At 51.0% G+C, this 24,539-nt stretch overlaps 2 protein-coding genes across 2 annotated transcripts; one reads left to right on the forward strand and one right to left on the reverse strand.

Annotated features, from left to right (window-relative positions):
* The first annotated feature begins 1,047 nt into the window (after positions 1 to 1,047).
* On the forward strand, positions 1,048 to 3,065 carry LOC123138360 (photosystem I chlorophyll a/b-binding protein 5, chloroplastic). Its single transcript, XM_044558324.1, has 6 exons — positions 1,048 to 1,417; positions 1,511 to 1,643; positions 2,023 to 2,135; positions 2,280 to 2,384; positions 2,497 to 2,585; positions 2,676 to 3,065. The coding sequence occupies exons 1-6, from the start codon at positions 1,221 to 1,223 to the stop codon at positions 2,810 to 2,812; spliced, it is 774 nt and encodes a 257-aa protein (XP_044414259.1). The 5' UTR covers positions 1,048 to 1,220; the 3' UTR covers positions 2,813 to 3,065.
* A 499-nt stretch (positions 3,066 to 3,564) lies between these two features.
* Positions 3,565 to 6,287, reverse strand: LOC123138359 (galactoside 2-alpha-L-fucosyltransferase). The gene is made up of 2 exons (XM_044558323.1): positions 5,898 to 6,287; positions 3,565 to 5,066 (listed from the first exon to the last, which is right to left on the reverse strand). The coding sequence occupies exons 1-2, from the start codon at positions 6,142 to 6,144 to the stop codon at positions 3,640 to 3,642; spliced, it is 1,674 nt and encodes a 557-aa protein (XP_044414258.1). The 5' UTR covers positions 6,145 to 6,287; the 3' UTR covers positions 3,565 to 3,639.
* Positions 6,288 to 24,539: the final 18,252 nt, after the last annotated feature.

Raw genomic sequence — 24,539 nt, forward strand, 5'->3', positions numbered from 1 at the left:
AATCCACCTGCCCATTTTGGAGCACAAACCAAATCCCAAGCGACAACGGAATTACCACCGTTCGCAGTGGCCCTCCTACACTAGAGAAACCCTCTGCACACCTTGTTCATAGCTGCAATAGTCTTCGTCGGGAGATCTAAAGCCATCATTGCATGGATGGGCATGGCGCATAACACAGATCGTACCAAAGTAAGCCGTCCACTCTTCGGCATAAGGGCTGCCTCCCACTTAGGTAGGCAATTAGCCATCTGGTCCACCAAGTACTGCAACTGCGCTAGAGTTTGCTTTCTCAATGCCAGAGGTAGTCCCAAGTACTTGATGGGAAACGACCCTCGTGGACAACCCAGCTCCACACTTGCCATATTGATTTCCTGATTATTGCATCTTATTGGGAGGGCAGCTGATTTTCTCATACAGTCATAAAGGCGAATCCACCCAAACAGTCAAATGGGCAGCTTGTTTCTTTTTTTTGAGTTGTATGCTTCATGCTTGTTGCTTGGGCACCTTCTAAACTGCATTTCAGACACAAACTGAAGAAAGAAAACATAAAACACGACCTCGTGTTTGTGTTCATCCCAAATCCACGTATGTTTAAATTTCTCCCTTTAATTCCTTTTAGCTGAAGAAAAGAAAATCTCATATTCCCGTAGTATTTCCTTTTAGCTGGAAGAAAAGAAAATCTCCTATTCCCATAAGATATGTATAAAGATATTTTGGCAAGTGTGATGAATTTTTATTTTTTTTAAGGGGGGGCAAGTGTGATGAATAGACTGGAACCATGGTTCATGCATCAGCACGAGCGCTGTCTGTCACTCTCAGCTCTACAGACACGCCCATGCCATGCCACCACAGAGGGAGGACGAGACGTCGCAGCAAGCCGTGGGCCGACGACGGGCCAACCATGTCGTTGGAACAAAATCTTGGGCCCGAACCGTCCAATACACTCCGGCCTGGAACCAGCACACAAGCTGCATCCCCTAGTTGTCTCAAAAAAAAAAAGCTGCATCCCCTAGAAAAAAAGGCACAAAAGCTGCAGGCTCGACAGCCACTGGAGCTACGAAGTACGAACGCCTCTAGTTCCATATCCACGGCCTTTTGATCCGTCCGACGCACCACCCACACGCCCCAAACAAAACAGCAGCAGCCAAGAAGGACCCTCGCCGGCTGCAGTCAGGCGAGCGATCAGCCAGCCGAGTCCTCCGGCGGCGACGGCGGCGACCATGGCGTTAGCAGCTAACGCCCATGGAAGAGTCTGCACCTTCTCCTCCAGGCCGCCCACGCCTTTCGGCAGCAGGAGCATGGTCACCATGCCTGGACACCATGTTGAGTCGCCGCGAGCACGGTTCGTGGTCCGGGCCGCCGCGGAGCGCGCGACATGGCTGCCCGGGCTGGACCCGCCGGCGTACCTCGACGGCACGTCAGTCACCCGTGCCAATCTCTGCCGGCGTTCTCTGCAGGTGGCGATGGTTGGTTGCTAGGCTGATGAATTGCTTGGTGTTTGTTGTTGTAGGCTGCCTGGTGACTACGGGTTTGATCCCCTGGGGCTCGGGGAGCAGCCCGAGGACTTGAAGTGGTACGTCCAGGCCGAGCTCGTCCACTGCCGGTTCGCCATGGCAGGGGTTGCCGGCATCCTCGGAACCGATGTAAGCTGCTCAATTGACCTCTTTATTAATTCCTGCAAAATGCCGACATGTTCTCAGTAACCATAGCACTGAAGCTTGATTTTGCAAAAATAGCTGAAGAGTGAAAAACAGAGTGAGAAACCATTCATGACTTCTGAATTTTGATAGGGGAAATGGAAGGGCGATACGATCCCCACTTGTTAAAAAAAGAAGAGAAACCAAAATATGACAGGAACTATTGATCCAAATGAAAATAGCAATCTCAACGCCAGCAAAATGATATCCAACATATCAGCTCCATAAGAGCATCTTAGGATTTCATTTTCCAAGATAGATAGCACTCTTACCACAGAAACCAAACATGAAATCGATATGGTCTAATTGGTGTGTTTCTGTGTAGTTGATCCGTGTATCAGGACTCGGCAACCTACCCGTGTGGTTTGAAGCTGGTGCCACGAAATTTGACTTCGCCAACACCACAGCACTCTTCTTTGTCCAGCTTCTCTTGATGGGGTAATTCAACATCCAACTGAAACATTTACTCAGTTCCATAAGAATCATCCAGTAACTCAGAAGTTTTAAATGGTGTACACTGTAATAATGATTTCAAACAGGACAAGACTGACCTGTTCCTGTCACAACTCTGATCCTCCACAGATTTGTCGAAACCAAGAGGTACATGGACTTCGTTAGTCCAGGATCACAAGCAAAGGAAGGGACATTCCTTGGCATAGAAGCTTCACTTGCGGGTTTACAGCCAGGGTAAGCAACATTCTCCAACTGAAGACTGAAACCATTTCCCTTGGCAAATGGCAAGTCTCTCGCTCGACGCTTTAACTAAATTATCATTATCACAATTCTCAAATCTGAACAGATACCCTGGGGGTCCACTATTTAACCCAATGGGGCTGGCCAAAGATATAGAGAATGCGAATGAAGTGAAGCTGAAAGAAATTAAGAATGGTAGGTTCAATGTCTCTAAGTACAATTGCTTGCAAGATAATCCTGTAGTAATATTTGTAATTTGCTAATAATTATTTCTAACAATCACAGGGAGGTTGGCAATGGTTGCTATGCTTGGCTTTATTGTGCAAGCGTCTGTGACTCATGCTGGGCCCATCGAGAATCTTTTGACACATCTTTCAGACCCGTTCAACAAAAATATCATTCATGCACTAACCTTGTCTTGAAAACTCCCTGTCTCGAAATTTCGTTTGTTTTTTCCTTTTTTCCATATAATAAAGGTGTAGCACGTCAGATCACAATGGTCTCTTACAGGAAGCGCAATTCTTCTCAGCTCCCTCTTTGCAAGGCTCTATCGGTAACGAAAACTGAATATGAAACTTCTGTGGGAGGAACTGTAAAAACTCAGTACACAGTTGCCCTACAGGTGGGGTGAAAATTTGATTTTCTTCAAATGCAAAAAGATACATTTATAGTTTATATCGACACAATGATGCTTCTGGTTCTTGCTATTGATCCTTGTCTGCAGTATACGCTTGTGCTTTTTTCGAAGAAACTCTGCCATGGCAGTGTTTTTGCAGTTTTCCGACAGAGTGTTTAACAAAAAATTACCACATTCCAACCAATCTTGTCGAGAAACTACCACTCTACAAAAATTAGCAGAGAACTACCACTCTACGTCTAATTTTTTGCAAAAAAAAAACACTAATGACTCTGCCGCAGCAGAAAAACGCTGCCATGGCAGCAAAAATAGCATGTTTTTGCTTTTGCGGCAGAAAAACGCTGCCATGGATTTTGCATATGCTTCAATGCAAATCGCAGAACATGGAAATAATACAGACAAGGAAATTAATACTAGCATGTCTTGCAAGTTGCAGAACATATCTTTGAGAACAAATGCAGCAGTTAATGCAATTGCATCTATATCAACCAAGCCAGAGAACACTTTTCTGCAATATAAAAGCAGAGTTGCACCTATACCATCCAAGTAAACATATATTGGCTTGCACTGTACACATATGAGTTGGATAGGAAATACGCACCACATCTACCACTAACTCTGATCGACTAGCTTAAGCCCCCAGCTCATATCTTCACAATGTGTTACATGTGGGACAAGTTTTCCCGTATCAGTTCCTCTCTTAGCTTTGCAATCATAGAAAGGTGGAGCATGAAAACATGGTTCCATGGACAGAACTTGGCGGCAAGGCGGATCAGGGGCAGTGCGGTTTTCGGGCTTGAACAGAAGCCATGGCTTCAAACCACTGAGCCCCTGGGCAACATACCCAAAAGTTGACCATGCACTGGTCACCATGACATCAGATAAGCTTAACAGGTATATCTCTGCCCAGGCTTTCCTGTTGTGCATTTTCTTGTCTGAGTCTTGATGTTCCTCGTGACTTGGCTGGTGGAAGCTAATTGTCTCGCCATTTGCCGTAGGATGTTCCCAGTACATGTTTCTGAATTCTTCGTAGTATCCTGAGTTTAAAGAAGTAACTAGAACAGCTTTCGACTTGGCCTTCCTTGGTGAGACAATTGGCTCTTGAGTGTTAACCTCTGGCAACAAGTGTTCCTTGAATGTACATGCAAGGACCTGATCCAGGACATGCTGAAACGGACCAGTTTCGGTGTCGAAGACTCTGATCTGGATACCCAACTTTTCATCAGCTCTGGCAAGATAAGAATCATAGTATCTTGTAATCATGCCCCAGACGGCATTGCTGGGGTGAAACAAGTAACGTCCCAAGTGATGGAAAACAGCATCTCTCTGGGGGAAAAGCCTCATGAGTTCCTCTTGGTATGCCGGGATCAGGAAAAGTGAAGGTACAAAGTAATTATCTGATTTCAGGATCAGCCATGGGATTGTTTGGAGATACTGCTGATTATCTTCACAGAAGAAAAGCTTATCATAGTCACTATAGTCATGAGCCAAATGAAGATAGACAAAAGCAGGGCTACGATGAACAACTTTACTCTTCAGCTTGTTTCCGTAACTCTCAGGAGAGACAACACTGAAGTTCTTGAACTGCTTAATGGGGAAATCTGACGGTAGCAACCATGAAGTTTCAGGAAATGGTTCGCAGAAGAGATCTGCGGTGCCTTTGTCTCCGTCGACAAGTAAGACTCTGTTTGTAAGGATTGCATACAGAAATGCCGAGGCGATTGTCAAGATCCTGTTCCCGAGACCACTGTAAGCTGTCCAGACCAGATAGTTGCAGTCCATAACCTTAATATCCTGACCAGACTTAAGCTGCTCAACAGCTTTCATGTATAATTCAGTACGTGGACCACACTTTTTCTGGAGGGCCTCTTGTTCCCTTAATCTTTCCAAGAGGTAGGTAGATGGAAAGTGGGGCGATATTCGACGATACAGTACTGATTGGTATCTACTTAGGCAAGATTGTTCATCAAAACCAGGAGCTAGCAAGCCTCCAAGTAATTTGTCCTTGACAACTTCCGGAGATCCTGAGGTGCCGTCTTCTGAAAACACAACAACAGAAAAACATTGTATCAGAATTCATGTACAGAACATAAGAGTTATGCTTCAATCTGCAGAAGAAAAATGAAAACAAAATGTTCATCTTTTGGTCAAGTGTCATTGATGCCTGAGGTAGGCGCGGATTACTCAAGTCAGTCAGTAAATGCGGATGACAAGGATAGAACAATGCAGTGCATAAACAAGACAAGGCACGGAACAACAGTCGCATGAAACATAAACTAGACAAAGCTGACCCTGTTTACCATGGCAAATGATGGTAAAGTAATTTAGCATCAATGCTCATATGCTATGGATATCACGGTATACAAGGAAATTTAGCAATTAGTACAAAAAAAAATACACATGTAACGAGAGCTCGGGGCGGCATTCAGAACCCCAGCATTCTGTAGGCAATAGTGTTCACTGCGCTCATACTGCACATTGTGATCTGAAGAACGTTGTGGCTAGTCACTGACAATTACCATCACCGACGGTAAATATCAGTAAACATCAAACGTACCAAAACCTAGCAACTTGCAACATTTTAAAGTTTAAGAGCTAAACTGACACAAAAAATACTGGAAAAAAAAAAACTCGCTTGCAATAACTAGGGAGTATCAGCGCACATGTCAAAAGAGAAGAGGGAGTATCAGCCCAGCGAAGAAAGTCATGGAGCCCAGACATTAAAGGCGCCATGCTTGGCACCCTGAATGTACAAGTCCGAGAATTCAGGGTTCGAACAAAAGCCGTGGTCCTAGCGGCAGCCGAACTCAAAAATGGAAACTTGCGTTACGGGCGCAGGCGTATCCGTGGTATGTGTCTCACGTACGTACCATCTCGCGGACGGACGAGGCGCAGGTCATCGCGCCCGGAGGGATCAGCGTCGAGGAGATGGCCCCTCCGCGCGGCGGAGCCCCCGGCGAGCATGAGGAGGAGGACGGCGCAGACGACGAGCGCCGCGGCCGGCAGGGACCACCGCAGCAGCAGCATCGCCGCGCCGCCCTTCCTCCCGCGCGGAGACGCCTCCGCGGGCGCCTCCTCCTCCCGCGGCGTGCGGCGGATCCGCTCCTTGATGTCCATGCGGGCCGTGTCCCGGGGTTCTTCTGCCTGCCTGCCTTCCGCCGGAAAAAGGCACAGGCGGCGTCAAAAGATGGGCGCTGCCTACGTCTCTCGTGGCGCGACCGCGACCGGGGTTGATGTACTAGTAGGGGAGGGGGTGGGCACGGGCGGAGTGGGGGCCGCACGCGCAGGGGTTTTGAACCTTCGATGCGATGCGATGCGTTTCAGTTCAGGTGGGAAAAACGGTGAGAAACGATGTGATCGAGCCGACGGCGTCGGTCGTCGTCGGTGCGGCTCTGTCGGTGGTCACTGGGCGGGCGCCTCGGCGTGGCTTTTTCGCGGTCTGGCTCCTGCTTTTTGTGGCGCGGTGGCCGTGCCGGGGCTCCTGTGCGGGGTACCGGGCGCGCGCGGCTCGCCGAGTTGGGCGGTTGATGAGGCGACCGTGCCGGCCGATGCGGCTTTGCATGGTGGAGCCGGTTGGTTCGTCTCGGGTGACGCCGGTGCACTGGGCGTCCCACGCCGAGGTGTCGTGCTTCCCCTTCCTGCAGTACACTTCCTGAAGGCCCAGTTACACAACATACAACTTTGTGAGCAAGAAATGAAGGCCCGGTTCATGAAATCAATTAGCAAAGGTCTTCGCATGGAAAGCACATGTTTGTTTACGCGAAAAGCACATTTGTTCTTCTCGGAAATGGAAAAGAATATGTGCTTTCAAGAGAATCTGGTTTTTTCATCCAACTTCTATATATTTCGTTTGATGTTCTGTGAAAAACAATTTATAAATTTTATAAACACTTTTGAAATTTCAAGAATATTAGTACATTTTATTTATTTACCGAATTTAAATAAAAACATTCATGAAGTAAAAATGTTCCCAAATTTCAAAAAATAGTGGCGAATTTATAAAAAATAAATAAAATAAGAGAAAAAATATGAATTCAAAACATTTATACTAATTGAAAATATGTTCATGAATTTTAATTTTTGTCAATTAAAAAAACGAATTTCCACAAATATTCATTAATTTAAAAGTTGTCCGCGAGTTCAAGAAATGTTAACTTTTTGTTTTTGTTTTTTGGATTTCAGAAATGTTTACAGATTAAAAAATGTAAAATAGAAAAATAAAAATAAAAGATTTCGAAGAAAACTGATAAACCATCAAAGAAAACACATAAAAAGAAAAATGGTAAAATGGCGGTTATAGAACTTTTCCAAAACCGGTGGAAAAGGAATAGAAAGGGCACGCACTAGGTCGAATCCCATAGGTGCCAAATCCAGGCTAATCCCTACGCGGCGCACATCCCCGACCGAAAATGGGCGGCCCAGATAGAACTATAGTGATAGTTTGGTTCTTATCGTGGTTTTTTCGGGCCTGTTTTTTTCTGTTTTGTTTCTGTCTGTTTTTAGTCTGAATTTTGGTGAATTGTTTTATTTTTTATTTTATTCATTTTATTTTGAAACATTTTTAGTTTTTATGATTTATTTATTTTTCAAACTCGTGAATTTTTCTGTTGTGTTGCGTTTCAGGTGGAGAAAACGGTGAGAAACGATGTGATCGAGCCGACGGCATCGGTCGTCGTCGGTGCGGCGCTATCGGTGGTCACTGGGCGGGTGCCTCGGCGTGGCTTTCCGTGGTCTGGCTCCTGCTTTTTGTGGCGCGGCCGCAGGGTGAGGTGCCGTGCCGGGGCTCCTGTGCAGGGCACCGGGCGCGCGCGGCTCGCCGAGTTGGGCGGTTGATGAGATGAGGCGAGCGTGCCGGCCGATGCGGCTTTGCATGGTGGAGCCGGTTGGTTCGTCTCGGGCGACGCCGGTGCACTGGGCGTCCCACGTCGAGGTGTCGGGCTTCCCCTTCCTACAGTACACTTCCTGAAGGCACAGTTGTAGAACTTATAACTTTATTATGAGAAAGAAATGAAGTCTCAATTCATGAAATCAATCAGCAAAGCTCTTCGCATGGATTATTGGAAGCAATTAAGGAGCCATGAGGTCAGAGAATTTTCTGCCCTCGCTGGTCCGATTATTTGGATCTGATGAGTTTATGTTGTTGTGTCAAGCTTTTTGTGTTGGTCTGATTTTTTGTGGAGGTGAAATCTTTCATCGTCACTGTTGTGAAGATATAGTGATTCGACAACCTGCACTTCTAGGGGATCAACCCTGGCCCAAGTAAGTTCATCGATCAAGGCTTCCCATCTTTTTGGATGGACGACTCAAGGCACTTTCAAAAACCATTGTTAGTAATGTTCGTGCGGATGAAAGAGTGACAACATTGTTGCTTCAGTCCAATTGCGGCCTCTTTACCGAAGTCTTCGCAGTATTTCTTCGAGCAGGGATGATACCGCAAAGAAGGTGTTTTCAGAAGATTTCATTGTAATTCTTAATCATAGGAGTTACTTTGCATTTTCTTAGATCATACGTCCAAATCAGTGTATCTGTAATTGTTATGAGTATAAATAAAATTACAGGGTGTTTCTAAAAAAACAAGGGTTATGCCTTGCGCAAGGGACACTTTCTTGCAAGCCAGCTCGTCGAGTGGTGCGACTAGCCGCCGTCACAAGTCGCATGTCGGGCCCTTCCTCTAGATTTTGGTTATTTCTTTTTTGTCTATAGGTATTTTTGGGTTTTAGATGTACTTTTTGGCCTTTTTAGTTTTTGCCATGCCTTCTTCCGTTCTAGAGCAAAAAAAAATCATGTTTGCAGACCGCGGTTGTGCTTGTTGAAAAAGTCTATATTTTCACAAAAAGTACAGATTTGCTTCTGCGAGAAGCGCAGTTGTGCTTCTCAGCAAGGGAAATGATATGTGCCTTCACGAGAGCATAGATTTGCTTCTCGTGGAAGCACATATTTGTTTACACAAAAAGCATATTTAATCTTCTCAGAAAGGGAAAAAGTTATGTGATTCACAAGAAGTACAATTTTGCTTCTCGTGGAAGCACAGATTCACTTCTGCGAGAAGTTGTGCTTCTCTGTGAGGAAAAAAAATATGTACATTCACGAGAATCTGGCTTTTTCATCCAACTTCTATATGTTTCGTTCGATCTTCTATGAAAACAATTTATAAATTTTAGAAACACTTTAGAAATTTCAATAATATTTGTAAATTTTATTTATTTACCGAATTTAAGAAAAAAACATTAATGAAGTAAAAATGTTCCCAAATTTCAAAAAATAGTTGTGAATTTAAAAATAAATAAAATAAGAAAAAAAATATACGAATTGAAAACATTTATACTAATTGAAAATATGTTCATGAACTTGAATTTTTGCCAATAAAAAACAAATATTCATTAATTTAAAAATTGTCCGCAAGTTCAAGAATGTTTTTTTCTGGATTTCAGAAATGTTTAAAAATAAAAATAAAAGAATCAGAAGAAAAACAGTAAACCATCAAAGAAAACACAGAAAAAGAAAAATGGAAAATGGCGGTTATAGAACTTTTCCAAAACCGGTGGAAAGGAATAAAAAGGGCACACACTAGGTCGAATCCCATCGGCGCCAAATCCAGGCTAATCTACGCGGCGCACAGCCCCGACCGAAATGGGTGGCCCAGTTATAGAACTATAATGATAGTTTGTTTCTTATCACAGTTTTTTCGGCCCTGTTTTTTTCCTGTTGTTTTTGCTGTTTCTGCTGTTTTTAGTCGGAATTTCACAGTTTTTTCGGCCCTGTTTCTTTTTTATTTTATTGTATTCATTTTATTTTAAACATCTCATTTTTAGTTTTTATTATTTCTTTAATTTTCAAATTTATGAACTTTTTCCAAATTTATGATTTATTTTTCAAATTCATGATTTTTTTCTTAAATTCGTGATTTTTCAAAAAGACATGAAGTTTTTCGAATCCATGCACTTTTGTTAGAATCCGTGATTTTCTTCCAAATGCGTCAAAAAGTTAATTTTCAAAAACCATTAAATTTTTAAAATTCGTGAAATTTTCAAAAATTCTAAACTTTTTCATATTCATTAACTTTTTTACAAATCTTGGATTTTTTTTGAAAATATCCACTATTTGTTTCTAATTTATGAACATATTCAAAAACACAAAACCCGATGGCCCGTCTTTTCCCCGAACGAGCAGCACAACACAACCAAGAAAAAAAAAAGGAGGCATCAAGCCGAGTTGAGCGAGTGAATGAAGAAGCAAAGCGAAAGCGAGCGATGGCCCGCTTTCGTTCCCATGAGTGTCAGTTCTCATTTTCGCCGCTATATGCGCTAACGAGGAGGTCTTTGATGGGATTGCTGAACATTAGACGCACTACACGACAAATATGATTTCCTGTGTTTGTCATCCATTTTATTTTGATCAAAACAAGGTCTCGCTCTGTCTCATTTACACCAAAAATGAAACAAATCAACATTCATAAAAAGAGTGAAAACTGGGTATTCAATGCGTATCCCAAAACTCACAATCACAGTTCTCGGATATATATATATATTGAAGATTTGATTAGTCAGGCCACCCTCGATGTACAAGTTGTATTAGTCACCACATGAATCATGAGGTAAACACGACCACAATAAGTTCTTCATCTTGACATAAGCATTAAGGAAAGGCTTTATGCTAAGGTCTTTAACTAGCTCTAGAAGCAGTAATGGCTGTAGAGTGAGCAAGTTAAGAACATTCCTTTTCGCTCTATCTGCCAACGAACCTAATACCATTTCGGCTCTCTATAACGTCGATAATCCAAAAAAAGGTCAAATACCATTCAAAAAGAAAAACATGAGCTCCAAATTTAACCAGGTAAGCATCGTTTTTATTGCCAGTTGTGAACATTATGAAACCTCTCCTGAAATTGTGTCTACCTCCTATAAATTTACTACTCAAGGACACGTTCCCATATGAAAGTTTGAAGATCCACATGTTTAAATGTGCATCCAAAATCCATGTGCAAGTAAAGCCCATGCCAGCATCCTTGCAAAAAAAAGCACATGCCACCAAACTCCCAAGGACGTCATATTTTTTTTTTGAAATGGTCACCCAAGGGGAAAGGATCCCCACCTGAATATATTTCAAAGTGGCCTTAATGCCATGAGATTGATCCAGTTTATAAGAAAAACCGGGTTGAAAACGTAGACAATTTGACCCCGTTTATGAGGGAAACTGGGCCGAAAACCATACAAGAAAGGGTAAAAAAAGAGAAACCAAAACAAAAGACGCCCAAGACAAGGCACGCCTAGCTAGCAAACCGAAGGACATCACCACGGGAGGCACAAGTAGATGAGGGGAGTCGTCGAGGGGTCACAATACCAAGACTTGACAAGCAGCCTAACGGAGCACATCGACGTGCGTACCGAGCACCACGGCGCAACAGAGGAGGGTCCACATCAACGAGTGACTAGAACGAACCTTGATAGGGAACTCCGCCATGGATAATCGGGAACAGTTAGCAAGTTGGGGAGGAAACCTGCGACGGCATTGAGCAAAGATCAACCAAGACAACGCAAGAGCACGAAGCTCGCCGCACCACAACGGCAACCATGAAGGTCTTAAGCATGCACATCAACAGGTGTCAGGGCATATTTCTCCCTATGCGGTTTTGGTGATAGACGACAATGCATTTGAGGACTAATCGTGTGCATTGAGCATTTCACAGAACTCATGTCTAGGCACAATACGGTTCGGTGCCCCTCGGAGCCTATCGAAGACGGCGGTTTCCTTCATTTCTTTTTGGTGGATTTGAGTCGTAGGAAAGCCGTACTGTTAAGAAGGGGTCCGCTTCGGAAAGGTTTGGGTGGAATCATCACGTACACATATGTTCCTTTGCACCACTTTTCCTCCGCTTCTTTGGAGCACCGGTCGTTTTCCCTTGTCTATGCGAAGATGAAGGCCTCCAAGTGTTGTAGGTTCTGTGGCGTGCGGTAGTACTGCTCAAGGGAGCAGTAGTACCGCCCGTGGGTAGCGGTAGTACCGCTCCTGTCGAGCGGTAGTAGCGCTCCTGTCGAGCGGTAGTACCGTGGCCTCTAGCCCAGAATGCTAGCACGCACGGAAGTAGGTGCGGAAGTAATTTTTTACTTCCGCGTCCTACGCGGTAGTACCGCTCCCTGGGAATGGTAGTACCATGCCCGATTTTTGCACGGACCAGATCTCAGCGGAAGTGGTCATGGATGTAATTTTATTAGTCCGTGTCTTCCCACCCAGTTGAACCCTGCCTTGCTGTAGTACCGCAAGGGCTCGCGGTAGTACCGCTCCGACGGTTCTACCGCTTTTTGCTATACACAACAGGGCCTCGTCTGGTCTCTGACGCACGAGCGATAGTACCGCACGGCCGAGCGGTAGTACCGCAAGCTCCTGCTGTAGTACCGCGAGCCTGTGTGGTAGTACCGCATGTCGCAGAGTGAATAAGTGGGTAACGGTTGGATATTTCCCCCCACTATATAAAGGGGGTCTTCTTCCCCAAGTTGACTACCTCTTCCCTCCCCAAGCTCCATTGTTGCTCAAAGCTCCATTTTCACCCGATCTCTATCCCTAGCCAATCAAACTTTTTGATTTTCTAGGGATTGGTTGAGAAGGCCCCGATCTACACTTCCACCAAGAGAAATTTGATTTCCCCCACTAATCCCTTGCGGATCTTGTTACTCTTGGGTGTTTGAGAACCCTAGACGGTTGAGGTCACCTCGGAGCCATATTCCATTGTGGTGAAGCTTTGTGGTGTCGTTGGGAGCCTCCAATTAAGTTGTGGAGATAGCCCCAACCTTGTTTGTAAAGGTTCGTCGCCTCCTTCAAGGGCACCAATAGTGGAATCACGACATCTCACATTGTGTGAGGGCGCGAGGAGAATACGGTGGCCCTACTGGCTTCTTGGGGAGCATTGTGCATCAACACCGCTCCAACGGAGACGTACTTCCTCTCAAAGGGAGAGAACTTCGATAACACATCCTCCTCTCCACCGACTCCACTCTTGGTTATCTCCCACCTTTACTTGTGCAAGCTTATTTTGTGTTGTATCCTTTGCTTGCTTGTGTGCTTGTTGTTGTTGCATCATATAGGTTGTTCACCTAGTTGCACATCTAGATAACCTACTCTGATGCTAAGTTTAATTTGGTCAAAAAAGGCTAAAAATTGTTAGTTGCCTATTCACCCCCTTCTAGTCAACTGTATTGATCCTTTCAATTGTTATCAGAGCCTCGTCTCTTTATTAAGGACTTTGTCGTCCGAAGAGTATGGCTGACACCACGGACGAGGTGGAGGATCACACTGGTGCGAATCCCACTTTGTCTGCGGCCGATGCCGGTTCCTCGGTCTCTCGTGAAGAGTTGAATGTGGCTATAGACACATTAAAAACCTCCATGACGGCCGAGGTTAAAGGCATGTTTAAGGAGTTTCTTGATGGGCTTAAATTATTCACCGAACCATTGGAAGTGGTTGATCCCGCTAACAAAGTGATGGATGCTAACTCCAAAAAGGGGGAAGCTAGTAGTGAGCATGCTCCTATGCCTAGTGGTAGAAGTGGGAGTGCTTTGCCCATGTTGAACCTCCACTTATGTCGGAGTATTGGGCCACGGCTAGGCTAACACGAGTCCCTGAGCCTGTCAAGACTTTGGGTCGACTTTGATCCACAAGACTCCAGAATGGAGCACTGCCTTCTGGTGGCCAGCTGGCCCGAACCGCCGGCTTCCCGAAGGCGGCCTAGCACCAGCAGACGGCACCAAGACGGGCCAACTCCTAGAAGACGGCCTCCGGAGAGGCCGGCTTCTAGCAGGCGGCCATCGGGTGCCCTCGGAATCTGCACCCCCCATCAAGAAGAAAAGAGAGGGTGAGGCTACAGCCTAGCCCGTACCCCTGGATCCTGGGGGTGGCAAGGCTACAGTGCCCCGTACATGCAGAGATCTCTGCACGACGTGGCACTGTTGCCATTCCCCCTTTACGCCATTACTGACCGGCGGAGCCCTGTTCCCACGACGGCCTGTCGGTACGGCCCGCAAGCGGCGGGCCCTATCGGACAGAGAGGGCCCGGCAGGCGGCAGAGGACGGACCAGCCGGAGCTACGGGAGGCCGGCCTCCAGCACGCGGCCGCCCCCTCCCCCGAGGCCAGTGTGCCATTAACCAGACGGGCACGGCGTGGCTACAGTGATCTCCCACCAGGCGGTGGGACTGTAGCCACGCTCCCCTGACCATTCCTGCATCATTAACATCACGACTACAGTGATCAGCCACCAACCAGACCCGCCAGCAGCGGGAGCGGCCTGTCAGCTCCGTATCAGACCAGTCGGAGGGCCCACCAGGCGGCGGGCCCCGGCTGCCAGCGGAGAAGTCGGCGACCAGAGACGCTGACAGCCGGGTCCAGCACCCGGCCGAGTTACCATTGTACCCCTGGGGGGTAGGCCTATATAAACCCCTCAAGGAACCCATGCAAAGGGTTCCGAACCTGTTAGACCTAGACACATAACCAGAGGAAGAAGAGAGCTAGCCCTGCCTCCTTCAACCTCTAGCATACAGCTCAAGGAGCACCTCGTACTCACTAGTGCCTTAGTGATCACGCGGAGACCCCACAGAGCAGGAGTAGGGGTATTATCTCCAAGGAGAGCCCCCAACCTGGGTAAAGTACGCCGGCATTTGTGTCTATGCCTTATCTCGCTTCCAGGCACCGGCGACGTTCTACTCGCTCCCCCCATGATAAGCCATCCCTTGGCATATGTTGCACCCAACCCTCGACATTTGGCGCCCACCGCAGGGCGAGGTGCATCGTCATCCGGAGATCTGCTCTGGACGGGAACTTTGTTCCTTCCGGACGTGCGCAGCCAGCCCAGCACGCCTGACGGCGTCAGCCTCGACGCACTGCGCGGCGCGGAGCTCGCCTGCACAGCCAGCTGCCTCGCCGACCTCATCGGTGGGATCAGTCTCTCCGACGAGCCTGCATCCGATGTAGGCACTGAACGCCCTGAGATCCGCCTCGTTAGCCTCCTTGACCAGCTCCATGTCACCAGCGAGCCTACTGCCGATTTGGAGTCTGTTGGCTCCACCGACCCGATGATCGTCGACTCCGACACGGTGTCGCTTGACGCGTTCCCCACCAACGTGGTGGTCTATGACGAGCCGCCTCCACATGAGCACAGCAGCGGGAGCACCGACACGGAGGTGCTTGTCATCAATAACGGCGAGCACTCGGACGGAGGCGCTCGAGACCCACTCGATGCGGCACTGCGAGAGTTGTCAGCGCCCATCCCGGCCGATGCAGATGCTGAGGCGCTGGAAGCGCGCCGCGTCCGACTCCTCGAGAGCGCCAACCGACTGGCCAGTGTGCGTCGCCTCTCGGAAGCCTACCAGCGCGAGATGGACCGGGCCGTCAGCGGAACGCTGGCCCCTGAAGGGCCTAGCCGCGCCGGCTCGATCCGGCTGTGTGGCGCGGCCATCGCTGGCACGTTTGGGGCAGATCGTCCCGTCTACGCTACGCCAGCAGGAAACATACGAGCCGCCTAGGCGGTGGCAGACGAGCTGGAAAAGTACGAGGGCGACGAGCGTCGCCCCATGACGGAGCGCGTCCAGCAGCTCCTCGATGCGGCCACTGAGCAGCAAGAAGCCGGCTGCCGCGACGAGGCACCTAACCGGCAGAACGACGAGCCGCCCCCTTGCCAGGATCACGGCGCGACGCCTCAGACGCCGACTGGTGACGTCCGCAGAAAGAAAGGCAACGAGCCGGCTGCCAGCCGCAGTCGGACTCACCTCTCCATCGAGCGTGACGCTGAAGGCCGCCCTCAAGCTGTGGAGCGGCGGGGCAGTCCGCCCCCTCCTCAGCCTCGTGGAGAGAGGCATCCCACTCCACCTCCTGTCACGCACCTGACACTCGGCGACCGCCTTGGCCGCCGGGAAGGAGTCGGAGAAAACGACGCCCGCCACCGGATCGACTGCCTAAACCGCTCCCTGGCGCTAGAAGAAGAAGACGTGTTGGGTCCGCCTTGTTTTGGCCCCTGAATCCGAGATGAGCCCTTCCCTCGAGGGTTCACCCTCCCGAGAGATACACCCAAATACACTGGCTCCGTGAAGCCGGAGGACTGGCTGGTCGACTACTCTACGGCCGTCAGCATAGCGAATGGCAACAAGCGCGTAGCTGTGAAGTACGTCCCGCTCATGCTCCAGGGCACAGTCCGGACGTGGCTTAAGAGCCTGAAGCCCCGTAGCATCAACAGCTGGGTTGATTTCACTGAGGCCTTCGTCCACAACTTCACAGCACATACAAGCGGCCTCCCAAGCCTCGACAGCTCTCCTTGTGCGTTCAAGGGCCCAGCGAATCAACTTGTGACTACCTCACGCGCTGGGCCGAGCTGCGCAACTCCTGCGAGGGTGTGCATGAGGTGCAGGCCATCGAGTACTGCACTGCCGGGTGCCGAGAGGGCACCCTCCTCAAGCACCAACTCCTCTGCGATGAGCCAATGACTCTTGACGAGCTGCTGATCATCGTTGACAGGTACGCAACCGCCGACTCCTCCATGAAGGGGGAGATCCAAGTCGATGCATCCAGCAAGATAGCTCCTCTGACTTCCCGGGCCCTAGCTGGTGACACCAGTCGGAGACATCAGCAGAGCGACAACAAGCGCAAGGCCGTATAGCCGGCTTCTGCAAGCCGGTAGGTGGCGACAGTCGAAGACCGGCAGCCGGAGGGACAGCCTCCACCGAAGCATCAGAAAGGCGACAAGCCTAATTGGTTGCCCGCCTTCTCGTACGAGCAGACTCTCGATGCGCCTTGCAAGTTCCACAGTGGCGTGAAACCGTCCAATCACACCACTTGGAAGTGCCATTGGCTCACCCGAATAGCCAAAGGAGATGGACTCCTGCCACCGCCGCCTCCCGGCCTGCCGCCTCCTCGGCCCCAGCATCCGGCGGTCCGACCAGTCGGAGCAATACAAGATGAGTATCCAGAAGAGCAGGGAGCCTATGTCGTGTTCACTAGTGTAGCTGATGACAGACGCAGCAGATGGAAACAACAACAAGAAGTACAAGTAGTGGCGACCGGGGCCCCTGAGTTCATGCACTGGTCAGAGAAGTGCATCAGTTGGAGCAGGGCTGACCACCCGGAAGTGATGCCCTCTCCTGGTTCTTATGCCTTGGTCTTGGATGCCACCTTCACAACGGAGAGGCAGGCAACTCGTTTTTCCCGAGTCCTGATAGATGGCGGCAACAACATCAACATCCTGTACCGTGACACGATGGAGAAGTTGGGAATCAAGCAGAAGCAGCTTCAGCCCAGTCGGACTGTATTCCATGGCATAGTTCCTGGCCTTTCCTACTCACCCATTGGCAAGACCCAGATCGATGTCCTCTTCGGGGACAAGAATCATTTCCGCCGAGAAGCAATCTGGTTTGAGGTGGTGGACCTTGAGAGCACTTACCATGCGCTACTTGGCCGGCCTGCCCTAGCCAAGTTCATGGCGGTCCTCTAGTATGCTTACCTCAAGATGAAGATGCCGACTACCAAGGGAATCCTGACCATAGCCGGAGACTGCAAGAAGTCATCCGCCTGTGCTGCGGACAGCAGCCGGCTGGCCGAGTCCCTTGTGATTGCAGCTGAGAAACGGCTCTTGGAACGGGTTGTGGCGTTGGCAGGCAAGCAGCCGGAAATGTCACCACCACCCAAGGAGTCGGAAGTTGAGGGCTCGTTCAAACCGGTGAAGGAAACAAAGAAGATACCCTTGGATCCGGAGCACCCGGAGAGGCACGCTCTCATTGGGACAAACCTTGACAGTAAATAGGAAGGCGAGCTCGTCGATTCCTCCGTGAGAATCGCGACATCTTCGCGTGGTCTCCCAAAGACATGCCGGGTGTCCCAACGGATTTCGGCGAGAACAAGCTACACGTCCGACCTGAGGTCAAGCCGGCCAGGCAGCCCTTGCGCCGCTTGTCGGAAGAAAAGAGAAGAATTGTTGGAGAAGAAATAGCCCGGCTTCTAGCAGCTGGCTTCATCATGGAGGTGTTCTTCCCCGAATGGTTGTCCAACCCGGTTCTTGTGCTGAATAAGAACAAGCAATGGCGCATGTGCATCGATTACACCGGCCTCAACAAAGCTTGCCCCAAAGACCCCTTTGCCTTGCCAAGAATCGATCAAGTGATAGACTCCACAGCCGGATGCGAGCTGCTGAGTTTTTTGGATGCCTACTCAGGATACCATCAGATCAAGCTGAACCCAGCCGACACGCTGAAGACTGCCTTCATCACACCATTCAGAGCCTTCTGTTACCTGACGATGACGTTCGGCTTGAGGAATGCTGGCGCCACTTTTCAGCGTTGCATGCAGATGTGCCTCCTCAAGCAACTCGGCAGAAACGCCCACGTTTACGTGGATGATGTGGTGGTGAAGACGGAGAAGCATGACACGCTGCTAGAAGACCTCAAAGAGACATTCGAGAACTTGCGTCAATTTCAAATCAAGCTCAACCCGGAGAAATGCGTCTTTGGAGTACCAGCCGGCCAACTTCTTGGCTTTCTGGTCAAAGAGTGCGACATAGAGAGCAACCTTGTGAAGATCAAGGCGATTGAGAGTATGGAAGTACCAACCCAACTGCTGGACGTACAAAAATTCACCGGCTGCCTGGCGTCCATCGGCCGCCTCCTCAGCCGACTAGGCGAGAAGGCACTCCCACTGTACCAGATCATGAAGAAAACCACTTTTCTCGAGTGGAACGACAAGGCGGACGAAGCTTTCCGCCAGCTCAAGAAGATGTTGACCACCCCGCCTGTCCTGGAGGCCCCGACTGATAAAGAGCCCATGCTCCTCTACATTGCCGCCACCAGTCGGGTGGTTAGCACATTCATAGTGGTGGAACGCAAGGAGGAGGGCAAGGCACTGCCGGTCCAGAGGCCGGTATATTACTTGAGTGAAGTACTGTCCACCTCCAAGCAAAATTACCCCCACTATCAGAAGATGTGCTATGGCATGCACTTTGCCACCAAGAAGCTCAAGCCTTACTTTCAAGAGCATCCAATTACTGTTGTCTGCACCACTCTGCTTGCTGAGATCATTGGAAGTCGAGATGCCTCAGGCCGAGTGGCCAAGTGGGCCATATATCTGCCCCCCTACACTATCTACTACGAGCCTCGCACCACCATCAAGTCAGAAGCGCTGGCCGACTTCCTCGTAGATTGGGCCGAGACCCAGTACCTGCCGCCAGCACCAGACTCCACCCATTGGCGGATGCACTTTAATGGGTCAAAAATGTGCACCGGTCTGGGAGCCGGTGTTGTCCTCACCGCTCCCAAAGGCGACAAGCTCAAATATGTGTTGTAGATCCACTTTGCCGCCTCCAACAACGTAGCAGAATATGAAGCACTCATACACGGGCTCCGGCTTGCCAAGGAACTCGGCATTCGCCGGATCCTGTGTTATGGTGATTCCGACTTGGTAGTCCAGCAGTCATCAGGCGAATGGGATGCCAAGGATGCAAATATGGCAAGCTACCGCTTCTTCGTTCAGCAGCTCAGTGGATATTTTGAGGGGTGCGAGTTCCTCCACGTGCCAATAAATGATAATGAGCAAGCAGATGCCTTGGCACGGATTGGCTCCACCCGACAAGCAATACCAGCCGGCGTCGCCCTGTGCCGCCTCCTCAAGCCGTCTGTCAAGCTGTCACCAGAGTCAGACTCCATCTTTGTGCCGGCCCCTCTCGAAGCAGTCGGATCCGACTTGAAGGCCCCAATAGCCGGTGCGGGAACTTTGGCAGGCGGCCCGGGGACTGCAGCAGCCGCACCCAGCCCGGGGACTGCAGCAGTCCGCCCGAGGACTCCTCCAGCTCAGCAGCGGCAGCTGTTCCCAACCCGCCGCCTCCCGGCCCAACCACCCTTATACAAGTTGCAATCGTAGCAGTCGAAGAAATAGCAGCACCATCATGGGCCCAACCAATCCTCAAATTTCTGGTGAACAAAGAGCTGCTGACTGATGAGATCTCGGCCCGACAAGTGCAACGGCGGGCAGCAGCATACACCATCATCAATAGAGAGCTGGTGCAGCGCAGTTTCACTGGCGTTTATCAGCGCTGCGTGGAGCCAGACAAGGGCCAAGCAATCCTCAAGGATATCCACCAAGGCGAATGCGGTCACCACGCGGCTTCAAGATCTCTTGTGGCCAAAGCTTTCCGCCACGGTTTTTTCTGGCCGACTGCTCTAGAAGAAGCCAAAGAATTGGTCCAGAAGTGTCAAGGGTGCCAGAAGTTCCGCTCCAAGCCACATCTACCGGCTTCTGCACTCAAGACCATTCCCATAGCCTGGCCCTTTGCCGTTTGGGGACTGGACATGGTGGGGCCATTCAAGATGGCTCGCGGTGGCATGACTCATTTTCTTGTCGTTGTAGACAAGTTCACCAAGTGGATAGAAGCAAAGCCAATCAAGAAGCTGAATGGGCCGACTGCCGTGACCTTCATCGCAGACATCACCACTCGGTATGACATTCCACACAGCATCATCACTGACAATGGCACGAACTTCGCCAAAGGAGCCTTGGCCCGTTTCTGCGTGACGCAGGGCATCCGACTAGACCTAGCATCCGTTGCCCATCCATAGTCAAACGGCCAAGTAGAGGGACCAAACAACCTCATTTTGTCCGGCATCAAGCCCTGACCGGTCGAGCCTCTAGAGCGTTCGACCGGTTGCTGGCTCGAGGAGCTGCCGGCCGTCCTCTGGATCTTGCGCACAACTCCGAACAAGTCGACCGGCTTCACACCCTTCTTCCTCGTCTATGGTGCCGAAGCCGTCATCCCGACGGACATAGAATTTGACTCCCCTCGAGTCACCATGTACACCGAGGAGGAGGCCAAAGAAGCACGAGAAGACGATGTCGACCTATTGGAAGAGGGCCGGCTGTTGGCACTCAGCCGGTCTGCCATCTACCAGCAGAGTCTACGCCGATACTACAATCGCAAGGTCAAGCCAAGATCATTCCAAGAAGGAGACCTTGTGCTCCGGCTGATCCAGCGAACAGCCGGCCAGCACAAGCTCTCGGCGCCTTGGGAAGGCCCTTTCATCATCAGCAAAGTGTTGGGCAATGATTCCTACTATCCGATCGATGCTCAGAAGCCCAGAGCACGCAAAAGAGACGACTCAGGCAAGGAGATGGAGAGGCCATGGAATGCGAACCTCCTCAGAAGATTTTACAGTTAAAAGCAGTATGTACCATGCTACCTTTTGTATTAAGTACGAAGACTCCGGGTCCCCCGAGAAGAACTCGGGGACTACCCTCTTTATCTATATGATAAGAATTATGCCCATGATGTGTTATTTCATTATTCCGCCTGGCACCAGGCTCGACTAGTCGGCCCGGGGGGCTCGCCGCCTTCTACTATGTGCCGCCTCCTACAGTCGGAAAAGTAGTATGTCGGCACCAGCAAACTTCCCCTGTCAGAGGCCGCAGCTCGCAGAGCGATTGAACGACCGACAGGAGTTGCAAAAACGGTGCCCATACGAAAAACGGCTAAGGAAAAAAGGCGCACATAGCCGAAGCCGGCATCCCGCCCACTCGACCGGCTGCTGAGCAGTCGGCCAGCCGGCCCCTACTTTCCTTGACAACGCCCTAGTCGGATAAGTACTTGCCCTCCCCAAAGTCGCTAAGCACTTGGCCCAGCCACGGTCCGCGGAGCGGCTGTTTGGCTGGCCAAGGGATAGCCAAGGGAGGGCGGCAAGGAAAAAAAGCAAAGGGCAGAAAGCAAGGAAAGCTGGAAGTCGACACTTAAAAGTATATTTACATAGCAAAAGGCCCTTGGATAGCATTGAACAAAGTCTGAAATACACCCCGCGGGTGGAATTGCGCAAATTTCACAAGTTTTGTCGAGAACGATTAAACAGAAATTAAAGGCGATAGCCTAAGAAGCAGCAGAGGGCTCCTGCGGGGCGGACGAGTCGGCAGCATCGGTTGGAGCAGCGGATGGCTGGATGGCGGAGTTGGCAGCGCCGGCTGGTGGAGCGGATGGCTGGTTGGTCTCCGCCTGGTTGCCTTCAGCAATGGTCGGCGCACTCATGCGAGGATCGTTGCTCGACGCACGGTCGGGCTGGGGCTGGCCGTCCCCTCCGACCTCCGGCGCGTCCTCTTCGCTGTCCTCGTCCTCCGCTTCCTCCCCTTCATCGCTGGAGTCGATCACCTTCGCCGAGTCCTTGCTGTCTTCGGGGTTCAGCCCGAAGAACTCCAGCGGTGCCTCAGCGCCATCTTCAACCTGTTCGGGGATGAAGACTTTGGTGTCGGTGTACTCGGCGATTGCCGCCGCCCGCTTGACAAGCTCGCCCTCAACCGCCACCAGCTCCTCCAGCACCTCCTACCGGAACGTGGTCAGCTATGCTAGATCTAGCCCAGGGTACCACGCCCTGACAAACTCCAGAGCCCAGCGTGCTTAGGCCCGGGCTGAAGAGCCCTTCCAGGCCTCCAGGCGGCCGGCCGCCACCTCCAACCAGTCGGCAGTCCGACGAGGGGTGCGCGGTGCCGGCACGCCTGGCCAGAGGGCGGAAATCACCTGGGCCCCGACACACTGAAGACGGCGCAACATCTAGTGGGCCGGTCGAAGGCGGGCCTGGATGCTGAGAATCTGCTCGTTGAGAGTCCGGGGGGCGTTGGCGGCAATCTACACGCCCTCCGCCCTCCGCTCCTTGCGGTAGGCCTTGATGGTCTGGTTCGCAGCAACGGTGTGGCCCGGGAAGAAGTCTGCTTTGGCGAGGAAAGCAAAGAAGACATAAGTTAAAAATGGATGGCCGGCCTAAGAAGAGGCCGGAAGATGCAAAGAAAGGGAAGAGAGGAAGCGTACCATCAACCATGTCCTCAATACTACCGAAGCCGGTAGTCAGCTGCGCCTCCTTGTCGGCCCAGGCGGAGCGTTCGACCTCAAATTCAGCAAGGAGGTCGGTCCCCTTCGTCTTCGCCTCCCGCTAGGCCATCTGGAGACGCTCCGTCTACTCCGCCAGTTGCGTGACCAGTCGGTCTTGCTCCTCTGCCAGCTTGACGCACTCCGCCTCCTTGGTGCACAGCGCGGTGTTGGCCTCGCCTAGCTGCTGCTGCAAGGTGGCGTTGGCCTCTGCCAAAAGAGGACAAAGGAAAAAATGTTAAACATTGGACAAGAAAGGGATGCGGTTGCTGGGGAGATCTAGCCCGACTTCTTAGTAGTCGGCCCAGATCTCGGGGACTACAGCCTGCGGGTGCGCCATCGCGCCCCCGCAGAAGAAAAGAAGTACCAGCAATCAAACAAAGAAACACAGTTGCGGGGGAGATCCGGCCCGACTGCTCAGCAGTCGGCCCGAATCTCGGGGACTACAGGCCGCGGGTGCGCCAGTGCGCCCCCGCAGGAATGGAAAGGCAAAACTTACTCCGGCTCTCCAACAAGTGGGCGGTTTGCCTCTCCAGCTCCCGGACTCGGAAGTTGAAGGTGGTCGCACGGAGATTGTGGTAATCCTATGACAAGAAATGCTAGAAGGAGTTAGCACGCGACGCCTACAAGGTTAAGATTCCGGACCGCCTGCTCAGCAGCCGGCCCGGAACCTGGGGACTACACCCAATGGGTGCGCCAGCGCACCCACACCAAGAAATAAGAAGAGCAAAAAAAAGTTAGAAGCATACCCGGATGGCTGCTCGCAAGCTCAGGAATGCCTCGTTGCACCGCTTGAGGGCGTCGGCTTCAGCCTGGAGCTTGGTCTAGACGTCAAGGGCTGCGTGGTTCAAGGCCCCCGTTCCGCCTCCACGCATCCAGCCAGAGGGTGCGGCACTGGTCGCTTCGGTGTCAGGAGCGGATGAGCTCGCGGCACCGGCCTCCAGTGTTCGCGATACCGAGGCCGCCCTGGCAAGTCGGCGGTGCACGGGCGTGCGGGCCTCAGGAGTCGGGCCCGTCACCACATCATTACCGTCTGGTGGCGCCAATGGGGTAGCCGGCTGCTCGTCCCTCGCTCTAGTAGTCGGTGGCGGCGGAGGCACAATGACATCCGGCATGGCGACATCGCCGCCTTCCCGCTCCATGACCGGGTGCTCGCCGCCGGCTTCCCCGGTCGATGCCTCGAACTCTGGTGGAGGTGGCGCGGAGCTGACGACCAGCGGCTCCTGACGGCGCCTGGCTTCTGCGAGCCGCTCCCTCTCTGCGGCTGCAGCTTCCGCCTCCGATAGCTTCAGCAGCGCGGATGCTGCCGCCTTGTCAGCTTCCGCCTTCTCCAGGCGGATGGCTTCCCGCTCCTCACGTGCCTCCCACGCGTTTCGTTCATGCGCCTCCCAGAGGTCGGCGGCCAGGTCGATCCATCGGGTGGTGGCGGAGGTCTCCGCCGACCTGATGATAGAGGCAGCGGTCGACTTGTCAAGGGAGAGTGGGGCTCTGAGACAAGAAACAAGGCAAAGGAATTTCAGGCCAAATCACTAAGAGAGAACCTAAAGGAATGTACAGAAAGTGAACTTAGGCCGACACCATGGGTGGCGCCTTTGGTAGCTTCTGGAACTTGGCCGCCTTCGCTGCGGCCTCTTTCCGTTTGTCGCGGTGGTC

The sequence above is a fragment of the Triticum aestivum genome, chromosome 6B (assembly GCF_018294505.1).
Source record: "Triticum aestivum cultivar Chinese Spring chromosome 6B, IWGSC CS RefSeq v2.1, whole genome shotgun sequence".
In the NCBI taxonomy this organism is placed as follows: domain Eukaryota; kingdom Viridiplantae; phylum Streptophyta; class Magnoliopsida; order Poales; family Poaceae; genus Triticum; species Triticum aestivum.